We start from the raw sequence: 16,201 nt of genomic DNA on the forward strand, positions 1-16,201 counted from the left end.
ATCATGCCCCGGGTATTAAAAAGGTGGGGAATAAGTTAGTTGAAAAACATTGGAAAGTGCGAGAGGATGCCAAGTAAGCAAAACGGATTAGACTCAGAAGCATGTCACTTGATAACCAATCTATGAATCTCTCTATCTTCACTTGAACATACACACACCTCTCACTCCAAAAAACCCCAATTATGATGATTTTCTCTCCAAAATCTCAAACCCTATCTCTTCTCTCATCTTCTAATTCAGCTTTTACATCTCCTTGCTCTCTCCGCCGTCAATTTGTCGGCTCCGGCCACATATTCCGACCTCCGGGCAACCTCTGCTACCGGAAAAAATGGAAGAAGAAGAAGAGGATAGGCTTTGACATTGACGCTTCCCGAGGCAGACTAGTCGTTGTCAAAGCTTCTATAAGTTCGCAATCCATCGTTGTGTTGATTGCAGTTGTTGCTGTTTCCGCCATTACTGCTGCTTATCTTAATTACCGTCAACGAAAGCCTAAACAGCACGAGGTTATATTTCTTGTCTTGTTTTCCATGTTTTTTTCTACTGTATTTTTTTAATTTTGTTTTTCATATAAATTATCATGATGAATTAAGTTAGACTACTCAAATGAAATCATTGTTGTTTTCTCAGCGTTTTAAATTAGGCTTCTAATGCTTGTTGTAGTTGCCTGGACCCGTAGATGATCAAAACACTGTCCATGACAAGGAAGATAATGCAGAGCTTGCGTCGTCGAGCCATTCTCGAACTGCAATTTTGTCTTCTCTACCTGTTCTGCAGGCCCAATCTAATGCTCACCCTGTCGACTTGGACTTGGAAGAGGAAGAAATCGTTGTGAAACAAAATGCTCAGGAAAGTAAATCCAGCTCTGACTTGGCCTTGTCAGAGACGGTTTCTCAACTAGATGCTGCACTTGTTCTACCTAATCATACGGAGATAAAGGTGGACCAAGTCGACAAACTGCGTCATGAAATTGAATCAAGTGCTGCAACAGTTTCTCTAAATTGTGTAGTTAGTGGAGTGGTTGAACTTGATAAACCAAATGATGAAACTATTGACGAAGCGCGTGTTGATAAATATGCTGGAAATGGAGATTCTGTCCGTCGAGAGCTCCACACATTTTATGAGGCTAATCAGTCTCATGTGCCACCCGGGGAAAATTCTGATAGTGTAAAGCCAGTGCATTCTCATGCTTCCTCTAGCGAAACTTATAGCATATATCCACTGAATAGGAGTTATATAAACGGAGCAAAATTTTCAACTCTGGACATTCTTCCTACTTCAGGTTGTTCGGTACAAATTGCATTGTTCTTGAGATTTAGTTTCACATCTTATGTACATGTTCTCCCTTTTTTGACTAAAGCGATGATAGAAATTTCTGTTATTTAAACTATACGTACTTAATATTAACAGCGATTAATCACTTAATACTTTAGGGAATCATGAAGGAAGGCCTCATCTTGGATTTTCCGCAGAGGTTTCATTTCGAAAAAGCAAAGGCTCAGGAAAAAGACACGAGTTTTTCAGTCAAAATGAGAGAGAGATGATAGATCAGAATGGTCACAGAAGTTCATTAATCTCCTCTTACATAAAGGAAAAACACATCAACGAGAGACGTTCTCGTTCTGAAAGATCCACTGCTTACAGGCGCCTTCTGAAAGAAGGGAGGTAACTTGCTTATTTCATGTTCTTTAAATATTAGATTATTGCTGCCCCAGCCCCCCAACAAATGCTGAAGTAGCAAAGGTTTCTGAACTAAATTATCAATATGATTACTGGTGAAGTACCTTTTCACTGACTCTGAATATTTAATTCATATATTCCTCTTTTGGGGTCAGCTTCATGGTTTTGGAAATTACTTGATTGAGTTTCGGCCACAGGTTAGTGGACTGCTTAGAATTGCTTGAAGATATGGAAAAACAAAACTTGCTAGATATGGATAAGGTATTTTACAAGCTAGATAAAATGCCAATTTCTGATATTAATTTAAGAGTTGCTGATTGGAGGGGTGCATCGGTCTCAGATATATCATGCAGGATTCTTCCGGAACTGCAAAACACAAAGAGCTGTCAAAGAGGCTTTTCGTTTCACAAAGCTTATCCCTAATCCAACCTTAAGTACATTTAACATGCTTTTGTCTGTTTGTGCAAGTTCTCAACATCTTGAGGGTAATTTGCAAGCATTTTTTTTCTTTATTACTATATAATTATTACCTTTAGTTCTGAGACCTATACATTCTATGTAGGAGCTTTTCAAGTAATGCAACTTGTTCAGGAGGCTGAACTGAAAGCTGACTGCAAACTTTACACTACTCTTATATCAACTTGTGCAAAATGCGGAAAAGTTGATTCAATGTTTAAGGTGTGATCCTCTGCCCCCATCTGTATATATGTTGTTGATTTAGTGTTTAAGGTGTGATCATCTGCCTATCTTATAATTTACAGTATATGCGTGTCTGTTTGTCAATATAATGTATATGAAAGATGGTCAATGGCATAGTTCAATATGTTCTACTGTTAAGCAACTCACTTCACACCATCAATTCAAATTAGTATTAATTGAAATCATGAGGGCGCTAGTTAAGGAGCTCGACAAACAATCCACAGAATAATTAAGGATAATTTTGCCTTTTTATAGATGTAGTAGCTTACAACCATGGGATGCACGGAATACGGAACTACTTTAATATTTTCATTTTTTTCATTCATGTGTTAATAATTTATATAATAGTGATAAAGTTCTTATATAAATAATAAATCATAATATAAATAAAAGATTGTAATATTAATAGTTCATGTGTGAAAATTTTGTTATCATATAGTTATAATTTTATTTGTATAATAATATTGAATTTAATCACTCGTGGTTGATGAGATTTGAACCTCAATTTTCTTTATCCTTGAACCTAATAATATATCTGTTTAAATTTATTATGTTAGGATTCGAACCTTAAACTTGGTAATATTTTAAATAGTAAATATAGAACATTCTTTAATATCATATCTAACGATTTTCATCTATATGTTTGAAAGATCTAACGAAATGTGGGCTTAACCAAATTAATAAATATACTTATCTTGGTTATAATAATATATAATATAGACAACTTTTTAGTCAATTCAGTGCTTGGTTGCCCTCTTACAAGGATAATTGAAGAATAACTAAATTGTGTACATTGGTATTAACTTTAGTTAAAATCCAGGAAGCGCAGACTCAAATACGGCGACATGGGAAACGGGTACGGGGATTCACCAATCATCTAAGAGTCTTGCATGCAAGACTCAGCGAATAATAATAAAAAGTAATAATATATGTGAAAATAATAATGAGAAATTTTGCATATGTAAGTAACACTTAACATTATTACTAGGGAGTAATAAATATCAAACAGGTTAATCAAAATATGCATTTGGGAAGTAAAATTAGTCTTTTATTGAGTGTTCCACAAGTAAATTAGAAGTTGTGAATTCTGCATCTGAGATAATATATCAGATTTTTAAAATTTTATTTTACTGTTTGTTTTTAATTTTGTAATTATCTTTCTTTGATTTAATTATAAAACATGTCAAAACTAGCAAGTCTCTTTTCTTTTGCACAATACCATCTAGGAACAAAACTTTATCTATAACTGAATGTCCTTGCGTCCAATCCCCCAGTACCCCAATTACTCAAAAAATAATTTCAGCATCAAGTTTAAATATTGTCTTAACATACATGTCATACTGATCCACTCTTCAATCCCAAACATGGGCTTCTCGATGAGGGGTGATAGCAAGAAAATAGACAGGAAAGAGAGTATTAGGAAATAAAGTAGATATGTAGGCAGCAGAAAGCAACATAGTCCTGTAAGAGGCTAAACTTATTTCTTTGATTGTTGTATTATATGATTAGTAAATAGTTAAACAATCCAAAATATAGACAATATCAACTAATATTTGATGGGAGAAATGTAAAGTCGGAACACAACTGAAAGTTTAAGTATGCATACTGATGACTTTAGAGGCTAGAGTGAGTTTTGGGCAACATAGAGGGACGCAAATTACAATTTAGTCTTATTATAGTTGTTTTAATATAATATCATGCTCATTGACATTCATGAAGTTGTAGGTTTTCCATGAAATGGTTAATGCTGGAGTGGAACCCAACGTCCATACATATGGTGCTCTAATTGACGGCTGTGCTAAAGTTGGGATGGTTGCCAAGGCATTTGGTGCTTATGGCATAATGAGATCTAAAGTATGGTTTTACAATGATGTATCTTTATCTCTTTTTTTAAGTCTTCATTTATTTTCAATTTTCATCGTTTCCTTTTATCTGCAAGCATGGTTACTGTGTCTTGTATCTTTTTATTTTTCCATATCGATTGCATTTTTGCATGCAGTAGAATGTGAAACCAGACCGAGTTGTATTCAATGCACTTATCTCAGCATGTGGTCAGTCTGGGGCGGTGGATCGTGCGTTTGATGTACTAGCAGAAATGAGAGCCGAGACCATTCCAGTTGATCCTGACCATGTTACTGTTGGTGCTTTAATAAAGGCATGCGCAAATGCTGGTCAGGTGAATGATCCTTTTAACTAGAAATAGTTGCCTACATGTTGATTTATATATACTCACTTTGAGGAACGATCTTTGTCAGTTTTTACATCAGTTTTAGTTATTAATGATCTAACGTTTCTAGGTTGTTCGGGCACAAGAGGTGTACAATATGATCAGCAAATATAACATAAGAGGCACTCCAGAGCTTTACACCATTGCTATTAACAGTAGCAGCCTGACTGGTGATTGGGAATTTGCTTGCAATGTTTATAATGACATGAGAGAAAAAGGGGTCATCCCTGATGAGGTATCACTGTATTGTCACTTTCTACTTGTTGACCATCTGACGTATTCCTATTCTGTCAAAAGTCTTGTTACAAATAGCCTATTGGCTTATATTTTATTCCTGAATGTTGCTTTTTTCTGAATGGTTAGATGGTTGGATTGAATAATACAATTAATTTGTCTACACTTCATTTATATTATTAATTAATGGTTTTGACTAAGAATCTAGTATCCCAATCACATGGCTAATGGAAACTTACCGAAATAAGTATTCAGCCATCATACGGTTCTGACTCTTGATTGTAAATAGGCGGCACATGCATTACAAAAGAGGTATATTAACTATCAAGTGAACAGTTCTCCAAAAACCATAAGGTGTTAGGAGGGCTTACGATGATCATATTATAATATTAACACTCCCCTTACTCAAAAACCCATTTTTATATTGAAGAGGGGATCACGGGCGCCCTTGGGGAAATAATTTGCATTCGTGTCCATAGTTTTTCTAAAACCTTAATGTTGTTTTTGGTTTGGGAGAATGGATAGGAATGGAATGGAATGAAATGACTAAAAATAATTGAAAGTAATACTGGTAGGAAGGAAGTTTTGACAAAAAATTGTAAGTGCAAAATTGTTATGATGAGATTTGAGAAAACATTGACTATACTATAGGAGGGAATGGAGCATTTCTTCTCAAATTGGGGGTGTGAACTCTAGTATAGGGTTCAAGGAATGGAATGGAGGAAGGAATGAAATTTATAAACAATTACTCATAACATATTTCAAATTTCATTCCAGTCCTTCCAAATTCATTAACCCCAACCCAAAAAAACATAAGGTGTTTGGAGGAGGACTTACCAGGATCATATTGTATTCTAGATACTAACCACTAAGTTGCTACTCATGACTAACATAGAGGGTAAGATGAAGGCCAGAGCCTGGAGGATACAGTTGAAACTTCTCATGTCTTTTAACGTGATTATTGATTAAACCACAATTCACTTCAAGTAGTGATTACTCTAATAAAGTATAATTATTATGGTTTCCTACACTGTACAGGCAATTTCAAAAATTCCATCTGCAACAAATCAAAATTGCGTTATATATTGAAAGTTTGAAACTGACTTATATTCTTTTGAACTGCTTGCTAGGATATCATAAAGCTTACTCAAGTATTACTTTCATTTTTGCAGATGTTTATCAGTGCATTTATAGATGTTGCAGGGCATTCTAATAAGCTGGAATCTGCCTTCGAAATCTTACAAAAGGCTAAAAGTGATGGTATGAATGTTGGAATCATATCATACAGCTCGTTGATGGGAGCATGTAGCAATGTATGTGAAACCAATCCCATTTACAAGTTTATTGTTTTCTCTTAACAAAGTTGTTTGGTCTACTCCACTTACCTCGTATTGCATTAAAATCGGGCTGCCTAGCCTAAAACTCAAGCTAACCTTGTGAGGAATCAAATAATACTTATGCCTATCTTTAGTGGCTGCAGTTTTAGCAATCTAACTTACAATAGGCTGTAAGCTTATGCCGAGTAAAATCAGAGAATTTAAGATATGCATCTATAATTTGCAATGAACTGTAAAAAAAATGATTTTCAATTCTTTTAGGTATTGGTTTCTATCTTGCTAGCTCACGATGTCCATTTATTGATGAAACTAGCAAGGACAAACCCCAATCAATGCAGACTCTAGTTGTCTTTTAAGTTTATACTGGTTTTGCAACATACACATAGAATGAAACAGATTGCTAAGTACGCTTAGTTTCTTTGGTGAACTAGATATAGCAATTCATGACACAGTAGTTATTAGATACTCATAGGCTCAACTTATTTAGCCCATGTTTCACATGGAATTCAAAAGAATCTGATGATAATGTAATTATGAAGGACTATCACAATTCACAATCTACAAACTCTTATTCCAGCGATATGTGACATGCAATCTGGCTTGTTTTGGAGGGTCTGTGTAAAGACAACATTATTTTTTTTTAGCCAACATAATGACGTGTCTTCTCCATATCCTTGCATAATACATCCATAAATTTTTCATAGTTCACTCCTTAAACAGCATTGACAACAAATAACAAAATGTGGATATGCTCATAAGAAGCTTTATATTGCCACTTCCTATCAGTGGAGACCATTGTCTTAGCTTAAATTTTACTCTGACAGTTGAATAGTCTATGCATCATATAAGGGGCTTCAATTCTGCAAGTACATGTAATCTGCAATCCCTCGCTTCGGCCATTTCTAGGAATTTGATTGAATAAGACATGACTTCATTTCAGGTCAAATCTGTAATTTGAGTGGCTTGGCACTGTCTATGGTTATGGTTTAAAGATTACTTTTTTTTCAGGCAAAAAATTGGCAGATGGCACTGGAGCTCCATGAGGAAATTAAAGACATGAATATAAAACCAACAATCTCAACAATGAATGCCTTAATAACTGCCTTGTGTATGTCTTATCTATCGTGCTTTGATTATTATTATTAATAATTTATTTCATCTGATGAATTGAGTAAAGGATGCTTCCCTTTGCTTAAATAATCATATCATAGTTTCTTTGTTAATTGAACTAGGATAGAAAATTAAATTGAGCAATTACACTGCAGGTGATGGCGATCAACTGCAGAAAGCACTCGAAGTTCTATCTGACATGAAGAAAGTAGGATTATGTCCAAACACTATTACATACTCCATTTTACTAGTGGCATGTGAAAAGTAAGTTTATACACAGAAAAAGTATGTTCTTGTTATGCAACATAGTCTCGTTTTGACGTTTTCAGTCGTTTGCAAATTCGTAATTCTAAAAATAATATGGACTCCCATAAATGTTTCTTGTTAGTTGGTATTATTATTGAATTGTAATAAGGTAGACATACTACAAAGTAATTAAGCCTTAAAGTATTTTAATTCGAGGATGCAATTTAACACATCAATTTTACATTATAATTCTTAACAATTTGACTCTAAACCGTCATAGCAGGGCTATTTGTATAGAATTCAGAGTGTGATATATGTTTATTTTGTGAGTCAGTGCTCTGAATCTCATCAAGTTGTAATACAATTGTAGGAATGATGACCTAGAAGTTGGGCTTATGCTTCTTTCTCAAGCAAAAAAGGACGGCATTGCCCCAAATCTTGTTATGTGCAGGTGTTTAATAGGTAACACAGAAGTTTACTCTAAATATTATTGCTGATATATATGTCTTCACTTCATTGAATGTACTAGTACTTCATTATGGCTGCGAATACCTTGACTATGTTATACCGTGCCTTCTTGTATAATTCTGTACGGAGGTCGACGTTTAAAATGTAGTATATTCTTAACCTTGTCTCTTTGCACTAAAACTGTACCCCCCCCCCCCCCCCCCCCCCAGATATTGAAGTTACTTTATTTTTGTCTGTAATGAGTCGCATCAAGATTGAATTGTAGACAATGAGGAAATGCGATCCATTGTGATGCTTGATACATTTTAGGGAGGGCTATGTTAATATCAAGGCGTTAAGTTTGATTTTCAAGAGAGAACAGACAGTTATGACTCCTTATCTTTTGGTAATTTAAAAGTGAAGGTAAAAATTATTTACAAGATCTGATTCTACTAGCTAGAAACCTAATATAAGCATACAGGCATGTAATATGTATACAAATCTTATCGCCCTTCACTAGTGATTAAATTGCTAATTCGAAGGTCAGAGTATTTTTGAAATTTATCCTATCTATCACCAAAACATTTTCTCGATTCAGCTGATATAATCATCTCCCTTTTACTTTTAAATGCATTACAAGTATAGGGTGAGTAAGGATATCCCTGGACCTCTTTTAGTACCAGGAGCACCTTTGCTATGGCTCGTACACTTCTTGATCCTCAGTTATCCCCTATCTTTAACACTTAGATACACGATCTGCTAAGAATGTAAATTTCATAGAAAAGTTGAATTGGCCAAGAACATTTTTGCTCATCTCATTATTCAATATTGTATGACATTCTGTACTTAATTCTACCAAATCCGAGGCAAGTCATATAGATAAGTAAACAGTTAGGCCAAGATTAAGCAACTCATATAGATAAGTAGATATAATTAGCCCAAGATTCTTTCATATATTTGTAAGAGAGTGACTGAGGAAAATTATGTCCAAATTTGACTTTGCTCCCCACTTCTTTTGTTTGGTACTTTTAACAGTAGGAATAGACAACCTCTGTTAGCTAGTAGAACCGCAGAATGGGGATAAAAGTTAGTTTTCTGTGTGTAGTTGTCAAGCTTTCCCTATATGGTACTTGTGTTGATCTGTCTTGAAATCAACACATTTTTGCATAATATGTCGTGCTGTCATTTCTTCAACCACATCCTTGTATCTTTCATTTAGAAACTCCGTTATAATATGGGTGATCATGCTGTATGCTGCTTTCTTAGTTCTTCACTCTGTAATTGGTCATCTTCTGTTTTACATGTCCGAAGCTTTATGCTTGCGCCGATTTGAGAAATCCTGTACACTTGGAGAGGATGTCTTGTCTTTGAATTCTGGAAGGCCACAGATCGATAGTAAATGGTACACATCTGCTTCACTCAACATTAAGCTGCTTTTTAGTACATGTATTTTGATTGAGGATAGTAACAGATCAATGCAGAAATAAGCAATTGCCCTTGAGATATGAATAAAAATCTTTATGTTATAACCTTAAGCATTTGTTTAGTTCATTGACTTAATTGCAGTGCGGAAGATATCTTGTTTTCCTTCGCATATGTCAAAGTGTTAAATCAGCATACTTTTGCTCATTTGTAAATACGTCTAAAAAGGTTTCAAAAATGCTTACGTTCATATAGTCATTTACACGCCGTATAGCTGACGAGATGTAAGCAAATGCATATCTGTGAATGTCTTTCTATGTAATGGCCCAATTAAGCATGCTCAGCCCCTTTTAAAAAAAACAAACGTACAAATTATCCTTGTGTTTGGTTATAATAGTATAACATAGATATGATTAAGACTCCGCGATTCTTGAATACTGGACCTAATAAAATATATGAAATATATATTTTCTTTTTTATATTTGAGATATTAATGTAATGCTTATAACTTAGATATTATGTTACCGTAATATATACACAAACAGGCATATCGAGTTTAGGGCTTGGATCGGGTTTGAATTGGGTTTTGGATCATGTCTACACCTCTATTCCAAATCAAAATTCGAACTTTTTCGAGTTAAAAAAATTAAATCCAATCGAATTTCAGGTTTGGTAAAATACAATTGGATCCAAATGAATCAGGCATCAGTTGGATCGGATTGTTTTGCCACCCCTACTTATAAAAAATCATTGTTTTCTTTTAATTAACCGGCCCATCTAAAATCTCAAGGTCACAGAAAAAGGCCTCAACAAATTCTTATATTGTTTAAGACTCCCCTTAATCGTACTTGCCAATAGACACACAAACAAATAATTACATAAAACAATTATGTTAATGGCTTAATGAAATATGAAGAAGTAATGAAGTTTCTGATATGAGCTGTTTTTTCTGCAGGACATCGATAGTCTTAAGGGTTTACAGGGAAGCAATTATAGCTGGTGTGGTTCCTACAACTGAAGAGTTTTCACAGGTTTTGGGATGCTTGCGGCTTCCTCATGATTCGTCTTTGAGAGCTAGACTCATTGAAAATCTTGGAGTTATTGATAGTACATCAAATAACTCAAACCTTTGCTCACTACTCGATGGATTCGGGGAATATGATCCCCGTGCTTTCTCATTACTTGAGGTGTACAAACAACTTTACGTCTTTGATATATATTTAAAAGATTCCGTTACACAAAAATGAGTCTATATTTTAGCTTTGTTACTCGGACTCTCCATTTTTGTCCTTTTGCGTGTGTCTAACAGACGTGCTATGCGTGTGGGTATGGGATCTGAATCGGATCCTTGATCTGAATCGGATCCATGATCTTAAAACCGGGCACTTTACCCTTGTAGCATCTAGTTCAAAATGAAAATTAAGGTGTTGTTACAACTTGTTTACAAGAGCAAGGTCCATAAATGACTTGTTTAAAAGAGCAAGGTTCATAACTGACTTGTATAAATGTTATTCAATTGTTTTTATGTTGCAATTTAACATACATAATCAAGCATATGTGATTTATGTGTAGTAGAAATTAAATTTTATGAATGTACAATAAATTAGCCTGTATGATGTTTTACTTGTATTAAGCTTACTTTTATTAGGATCCATATCCAAGAATTATAATCATCCTAAAACTATGAATCTGACTCTTGGATCCGCACACGTGTTCGACACCCATACCCGAGTGTGGGTAACATAGTGAGTGAGTGGAAATATCATCTGTTTTTGTGTTTCATTGCAGGAAGCTGCTTCACTTGGAATTCTCCCTTCTGTATCTTTCAAAGATATTCCAATAGTTGTTGATGTGCGAAACCTACAGATTCATAGTGCAGAGGTGATTATCCTTAAGTGTCACTAGAATACTGCATTTACAATTTAGCAGAGGGTAATATTCCCTGCAAGTACCGGTATTTGTTTTCCTAGAGTAGTGGCACTTTTATGAATTAAACTATCTAGGGGCTATCTTGACACAGTAATATACATGTTACTGAAAGTGTAAAGCCTACGAGCACGTTTATGTACATCTTTATTCTAGTATGTTCTAACTATATTGCTTCCCTGATGCTGTTTGTGATTTTTTTTCCTGAGAATTCGCAGGTGTTTCTCCTTACAGTTCTAAAGAGTCTGAAACATCGTCTTGCCGCTGGTATATATATACATCCTTATTTAAATAATATTTACTTGACAATTTCTTATGTTTAAGAATGCTGAGGACCAAATCGTAACAATGACCTCAGTTCATTAATCTGAAAATTTATCAGTGCATTTGCTCTCCATTGGGGAAATTCTATATATCAACATCTTAGTTGAAGCAGGATTTATAAATCTGAGAGTATGCTTTATTAACCTTGACATCTCGGACCTCCTGTAGTTTCTGCCATGATGCTTGGTTTACTTATCTGGCTGGCCTTCTTTTATAATTTTTGTTTATCTTTCAAAATTGTTGCTGTATTGTCAGAACAATGTTACCAGAATACGATGGTAGAAAGTTATTATTGCTGTAGATTATGACTGGATAATATGAAGAAGTGGATACCAGTCATTCTATACTGAACACTTTTTTTCTTCTTTTTGGTTCTTTGGTTTTTTCAGGTGTAAAGTTGCCTAATATAATTATATTACTACCAATAGACAAAATACAAGTTCAGTCTTCAAAGGGGGACAAGATGATAAACCTTGCTGGAAGGTATGATACAGCATTTTCAAAACTAATCGCACCCAAGTCAATAAAATACTTTTAGCAATTTCAATGCAATAATGTCAGCTATACCTCCGATCTATGTTGTATTTGAATAATCTCAGTGTATGAGAAATTATAAAACTAAAAAGTATATGCATCCCATTATTTTCAATAAGAAGCACACATATTGAGACCAGTAATTTATTAGAAGGAAGAGAAGAAGTCCAAATTGTTGTTTTCAAATAGGGCAAGCCAGAATTTTATAAAAAGTATATGCACCCCATTATTTTCAATAAGAAGCACACATATTGAGACCAGTAATTTATTAGAAGGAAGAGAAGAAGTCCAAATTGTTGTTTTCAAATAGGGCAAGCCAAAATTGGAATTCGTGCTCTCGTAACAACCTTTATTCTAATATCTTTTGTTCTGTTCTATTTTCAAACTATAGTTTTTGTAGCAACCTTTTTTCTCAAACTGTTATATTTTCTGGAGTAATTGCGTAGGAGATCTGATTTGCAATTTTCGGTTCACACTAAAGATAGGAAATTTGAGAAAGACGTTTATGCTGCTGATTTGGGCAGTGGTCTGGAATAGAGATAGAAGAACATGTTTTCAGTAGTTGTAACAGCCTGCCTACTTGTCTAAGTTGATGGGGCATAATTTACCATGTTTGGAGTGAAGTATTGTAATGTCTCTAAATATTTGAGTGTTCTGTCTTGGAAAACAGGACTAGCCGTGCAGTTGCAGCATTATTGAGGAGACTGGCAATACCATACATAGGAAATGAATCATTTGGGAAAATTAGAATTAATGGAGTAGTTGTAAAGAAATGGTTGCAGCCAAAACTTACTTCCCCTTTCAGGGGTAAACTATCAAATTTGAACTCATCTCAATCTCACCTTGGTAGAAACATTTCTCTGCAGCAACGTAACATACGAATCGGTAATCTGTCCCTGGAGTGAGGAGCTCTAGTGAGGAGCTCTATGGATCAGAATGGTGTTGTCTTGTAGAGTATGATTGACTCATAGTCTGCGAAGGAGCAAAAGATTGAGTTGCCACTGTAACATTTTTGTTCGTAGGTGTAAAAAGTATGAGGAAATATTTCTTGGTTATGTCTTTAGCATTGTTGTGGATAGTCTAAGGTTTACCAGAAAAAATTGTATCAAAATTGTGATTGTTGCGGAATGGACAAACAAGAAATACTAGATGTAAGAGGCATATGGATGGTAGTATTTTGTAAATTGAGAGCACTAGTAGGCATGAAGGTTCATAATGGCTAGGGTCTGAGAGATTGTAGTATAAATACTGTAATTGCTTTACACAAGAATTGTTGAGATTTGGTTGAAATATTTACAATACAAACTTTCATTTTTCTCTCTTTTATAACTAAGCACAATCACAAACCCATTTTTGGCTTATTGCCCTTTTAACCCTCAATGTTTGGGGGGTGCGTATCGATGGGGTTCAATGTTTTAACTCGGCCGATTCAACCCTCCAAGTATCCGATATGTTCTGATTAGCCCTCGTATTTGGATGAAGCTAAAAAACAGTATATAACGAAGGATAAACTTGACAACGAACACTGTAGAAAATAAAGTTTGCTCGGTATTTTTAACCCCTAAATAATACATAAATGTTTCTTTTATCCCTCAATGTTTAATGCTTTTTTAATTATCAATTATGATTTGTGACAGTGTACCAACAGAAATTTGATTAGGAAACAGTTCCATTATCCTGATGAATTCTGTGGATATTGATAATAAAAACCACTGTGTTGAATGCTGAACTGTAGTGAAGCAACAATATATTGTATTCTGGATTAGTGACTTCTCTCACATTGAGTTTTACAGTATATTACACAGTTCTTGAACTAAGGGAGCCCAAACATCCTTGCTGCAGGATCTTGATGTCCCTGAGTATTACTTCTTGTTCCTGAGTTCACAAACTATTTGCCGAGGTGTGGAATTAGAAATTGCATCTGCGCTGCATTAAATTTTTAGTCCGCCTGTTGGATAATTATGAAAACGATATGCTTCCTCAGCTCAATGGAACACAGCTACGACAGTATAATGACAGACAACTTGTTTTGAAAATTGTTTCTGCGTAAAGATATTCATGGTTTTGTGCTCTAAAAAATGTTACAGTCCTCATCACAAAAATGGCAAGAGCCTAGACACAGCAAACTAGCAATTCCGTTGGCTTTATCTGCATAAATTCACAGGATTCAAAACAATTTAAGTTGGGAGATGACACTGATAAAATCATCTTCCTTGCATGGAATTGTGAGACCGCCCATGGGATGGCTAAAATCAAACTCTTCTGCACTTCTTTCGAGCAACTCCTGAAATTTAGGATGATTCAAGTAGGATACTGGAACTATAAAGCGTCTCTGCTGAACGTCTCCAACATACACTGGTATGAATCCTTTTGGAACCCCTGTTTTTGTTGCTGTACATTGTTGTTTCTTTTCCAATTGTTTCTCTTTAAGAGCTTGCCTGGCTTGTACTATCACTGAATGAATACGAACCCCCATACTTTAGAAGCAAACCCGGGATTGTAGCAGAAAAGCTTCAGAGTCTTGTTTTACTAATAAATTCTTCAGAACACTTGAGAAATCTGGAGTACAATTAGTTTGGAGCCCTTATATAGAAAGATAGTTAGGCCGGCCTCAGATTCTGTGGTGTCTGGAGGACCTCGAAAGTACGCACGGATCAAGTCCTTGTGCTTGTTAAACGTCATTGTTTTTTCTTGTGGGGCTGGGAAATGCCCCTCGACTCTAAAACACTATGACATTCCTGCACGTTCCCTTTAAGTCCTTGTCAAAGAAATCACTTGAGGTTGTCAAGGCTTCTTTAACAACAAGTAGATAACTACTGCAATTGTCAACCACAGAACTGGATAGACCATCATAACTGCTCTTTCTGTATGTACGAATTCAAGGATGCGCTTAGACCTCACAACAAGTTGATACATATAAGAACGCCACGCTAAATACTTATCCGAGATAATGAACTTAAGTTGGATTAGGTGGATAGTAGTTTTTACTTATAAGCATGAATATGAGCTTGTTTCAATATTTGGTTGAAAAGAGCATGTCCAACCATTACAAATCCGTTTAATTAAGTCTACATGACATTGCATAAATAAAAATTCTGAATAATTTGTAAGAATTTGCTCACTCGGGCAATACATCATCCTTGTCTAAAAACTTGATTAACACCCATGTGATGAATATATGTGCATAACCTTTAGAAGAAACTACCGTGTTATTATTATATTTTGGAGCAACCTTTTTTCTCAAACTGTTATATTTTCTGAAAATATTGCATAGGAGATCTGATTTGCAATTTTCGGTTCACACTAAAGATAGGAAATTTGAGAAAGAGATTTATACTGCTGATTTGGGCAGTGGTCTGGAATAGAGATAGATGAACATGTTTTCAGTAGTTGTAACAGCTTGCATACTTGTCTAAGTTGATGGGGGCATAATTTACCATGTTTGAAGTGAAGTATTGTAATGTCTCTGAATGTTTGAGTGTTCTGTCTTGGCAAACAGGACTAGCCGTGCAGTTGCAGCATTATTGAGAAGACTGGCAATACCATACATAGGAAATGAATCATTTGGGAAAATTAGAATTAATGGAGTAGTTGTAAAGAAATGGTTGCAGCCAAAACTTACTTCCCCTTTCAGGGGTAAACTATCAAATTTGAACTCGTCTCAATCTCACCTTGGTAGAAACATTTCTCTGTAGCAACGTAACATACGAATTGGTAATCTGTCTCTGGAGTAAGGAGCTCTAGTGGTGGTGGAACGCCAACGCAGATCAGAAAATTGTCCCTCCGTGTTTCCAGCTGTTGATCCCTTACAAGGGAACTAAAAATGACCATCAAGATGATCAGAATGGTGTTGTCTTGTAGAGTAAAATTGACTCGTAGTCCGCAAAGGAGCAAAAGATCGAGTTGCCACTAACATTTTTGTTAGTAAGTATAAAAAGTATGAGGAAAAATTTCTTGGTTATGTCTTTAGCATTGTCATGGATAGTCTGAGGTTTATCAGAAAAAATTGTATCAAAAT

General features: G+C 35.1%; 1 protein-coding gene across 2 annotated transcripts; it reads left to right on the plus strand.

Moving 5' to 3' along the window:
• The first annotated feature begins 43 nt into the window (after positions 1-43).
• On the plus strand, positions 44-13,504 carry LOC108227467 (pentatricopeptide repeat-containing protein MRL1, chloroplastic). 2 transcript variants are annotated; one of them, XM_017402615.2, is made up of 19 exons: positions 44-503; positions 661-1,279; positions 1,431-1,662; positions 1,875-1,938; positions 2,018-2,162; positions 2,240-2,355; positions 4,102-4,230; positions 4,379-4,552; positions 4,674-4,838; positions 6,010-6,150; positions 7,183-7,282; positions 7,440-7,548; positions 7,901-7,992; positions 9,289-9,379; positions 10,355-10,586; positions 11,188-11,280; positions 11,544-11,592; positions 12,039-12,132; positions 12,854-13,504. In XM_017402615.2, exons 1-19 carry the CDS (start codon positions 183-185, stop codon positions 13,086-13,088), a joined length of 3,201 nt encoding a protein of 1,066 aa, XP_017258104.2. In that variant the 5' UTR covers positions 44-182; the 3' UTR covers positions 13,089-13,504. The 2 variants fall into 2 exon arrangements, with proteins under 2 accessions (XP_017258104.2, XP_017258105.2); XM_017402616.2 differs by having other exon boundaries at positions 2,243-2,355.
• The last annotated feature ends 2,697 nt before the right edge of the window (positions 13,505-16,201 follow it).

This window comes from Daucus carota, chromosome 6, assembly GCF_001625215.2.
Source record: "Daucus carota subsp. sativus chromosome 6, DH1 v3.0, whole genome shotgun sequence".
NCBI classification, from domain to species: Eukaryota; Viridiplantae; Streptophyta; class Magnoliopsida; order Apiales; family Apiaceae; genus Daucus; species Daucus carota.

Excerpts from the sequence above, each read along its gene's own strand:
- LOC108227467 (XM_017402615.2), top strand. The coding sequence starts at position 183 with ATGATGATTTTCTCTCCAAAATCTCAAACCCTATCTCTTCTCTCATCT. Across the intron at positions 7,993-9,288 it reads TATGTGCAGGTGTTTAATAG|CTTTATGCTTGCGCCGATTT; the intron begins GTAACACAGAAG and ends ACATGTCCGAAG. Across the intron at positions 12,133-12,853 it reads ATGATAAACCTTGCTGGAAG|GACTAGCCGTGCAGTTGCAG; the intron begins GTATGATACAGC and ends CTTGGAAAACAG.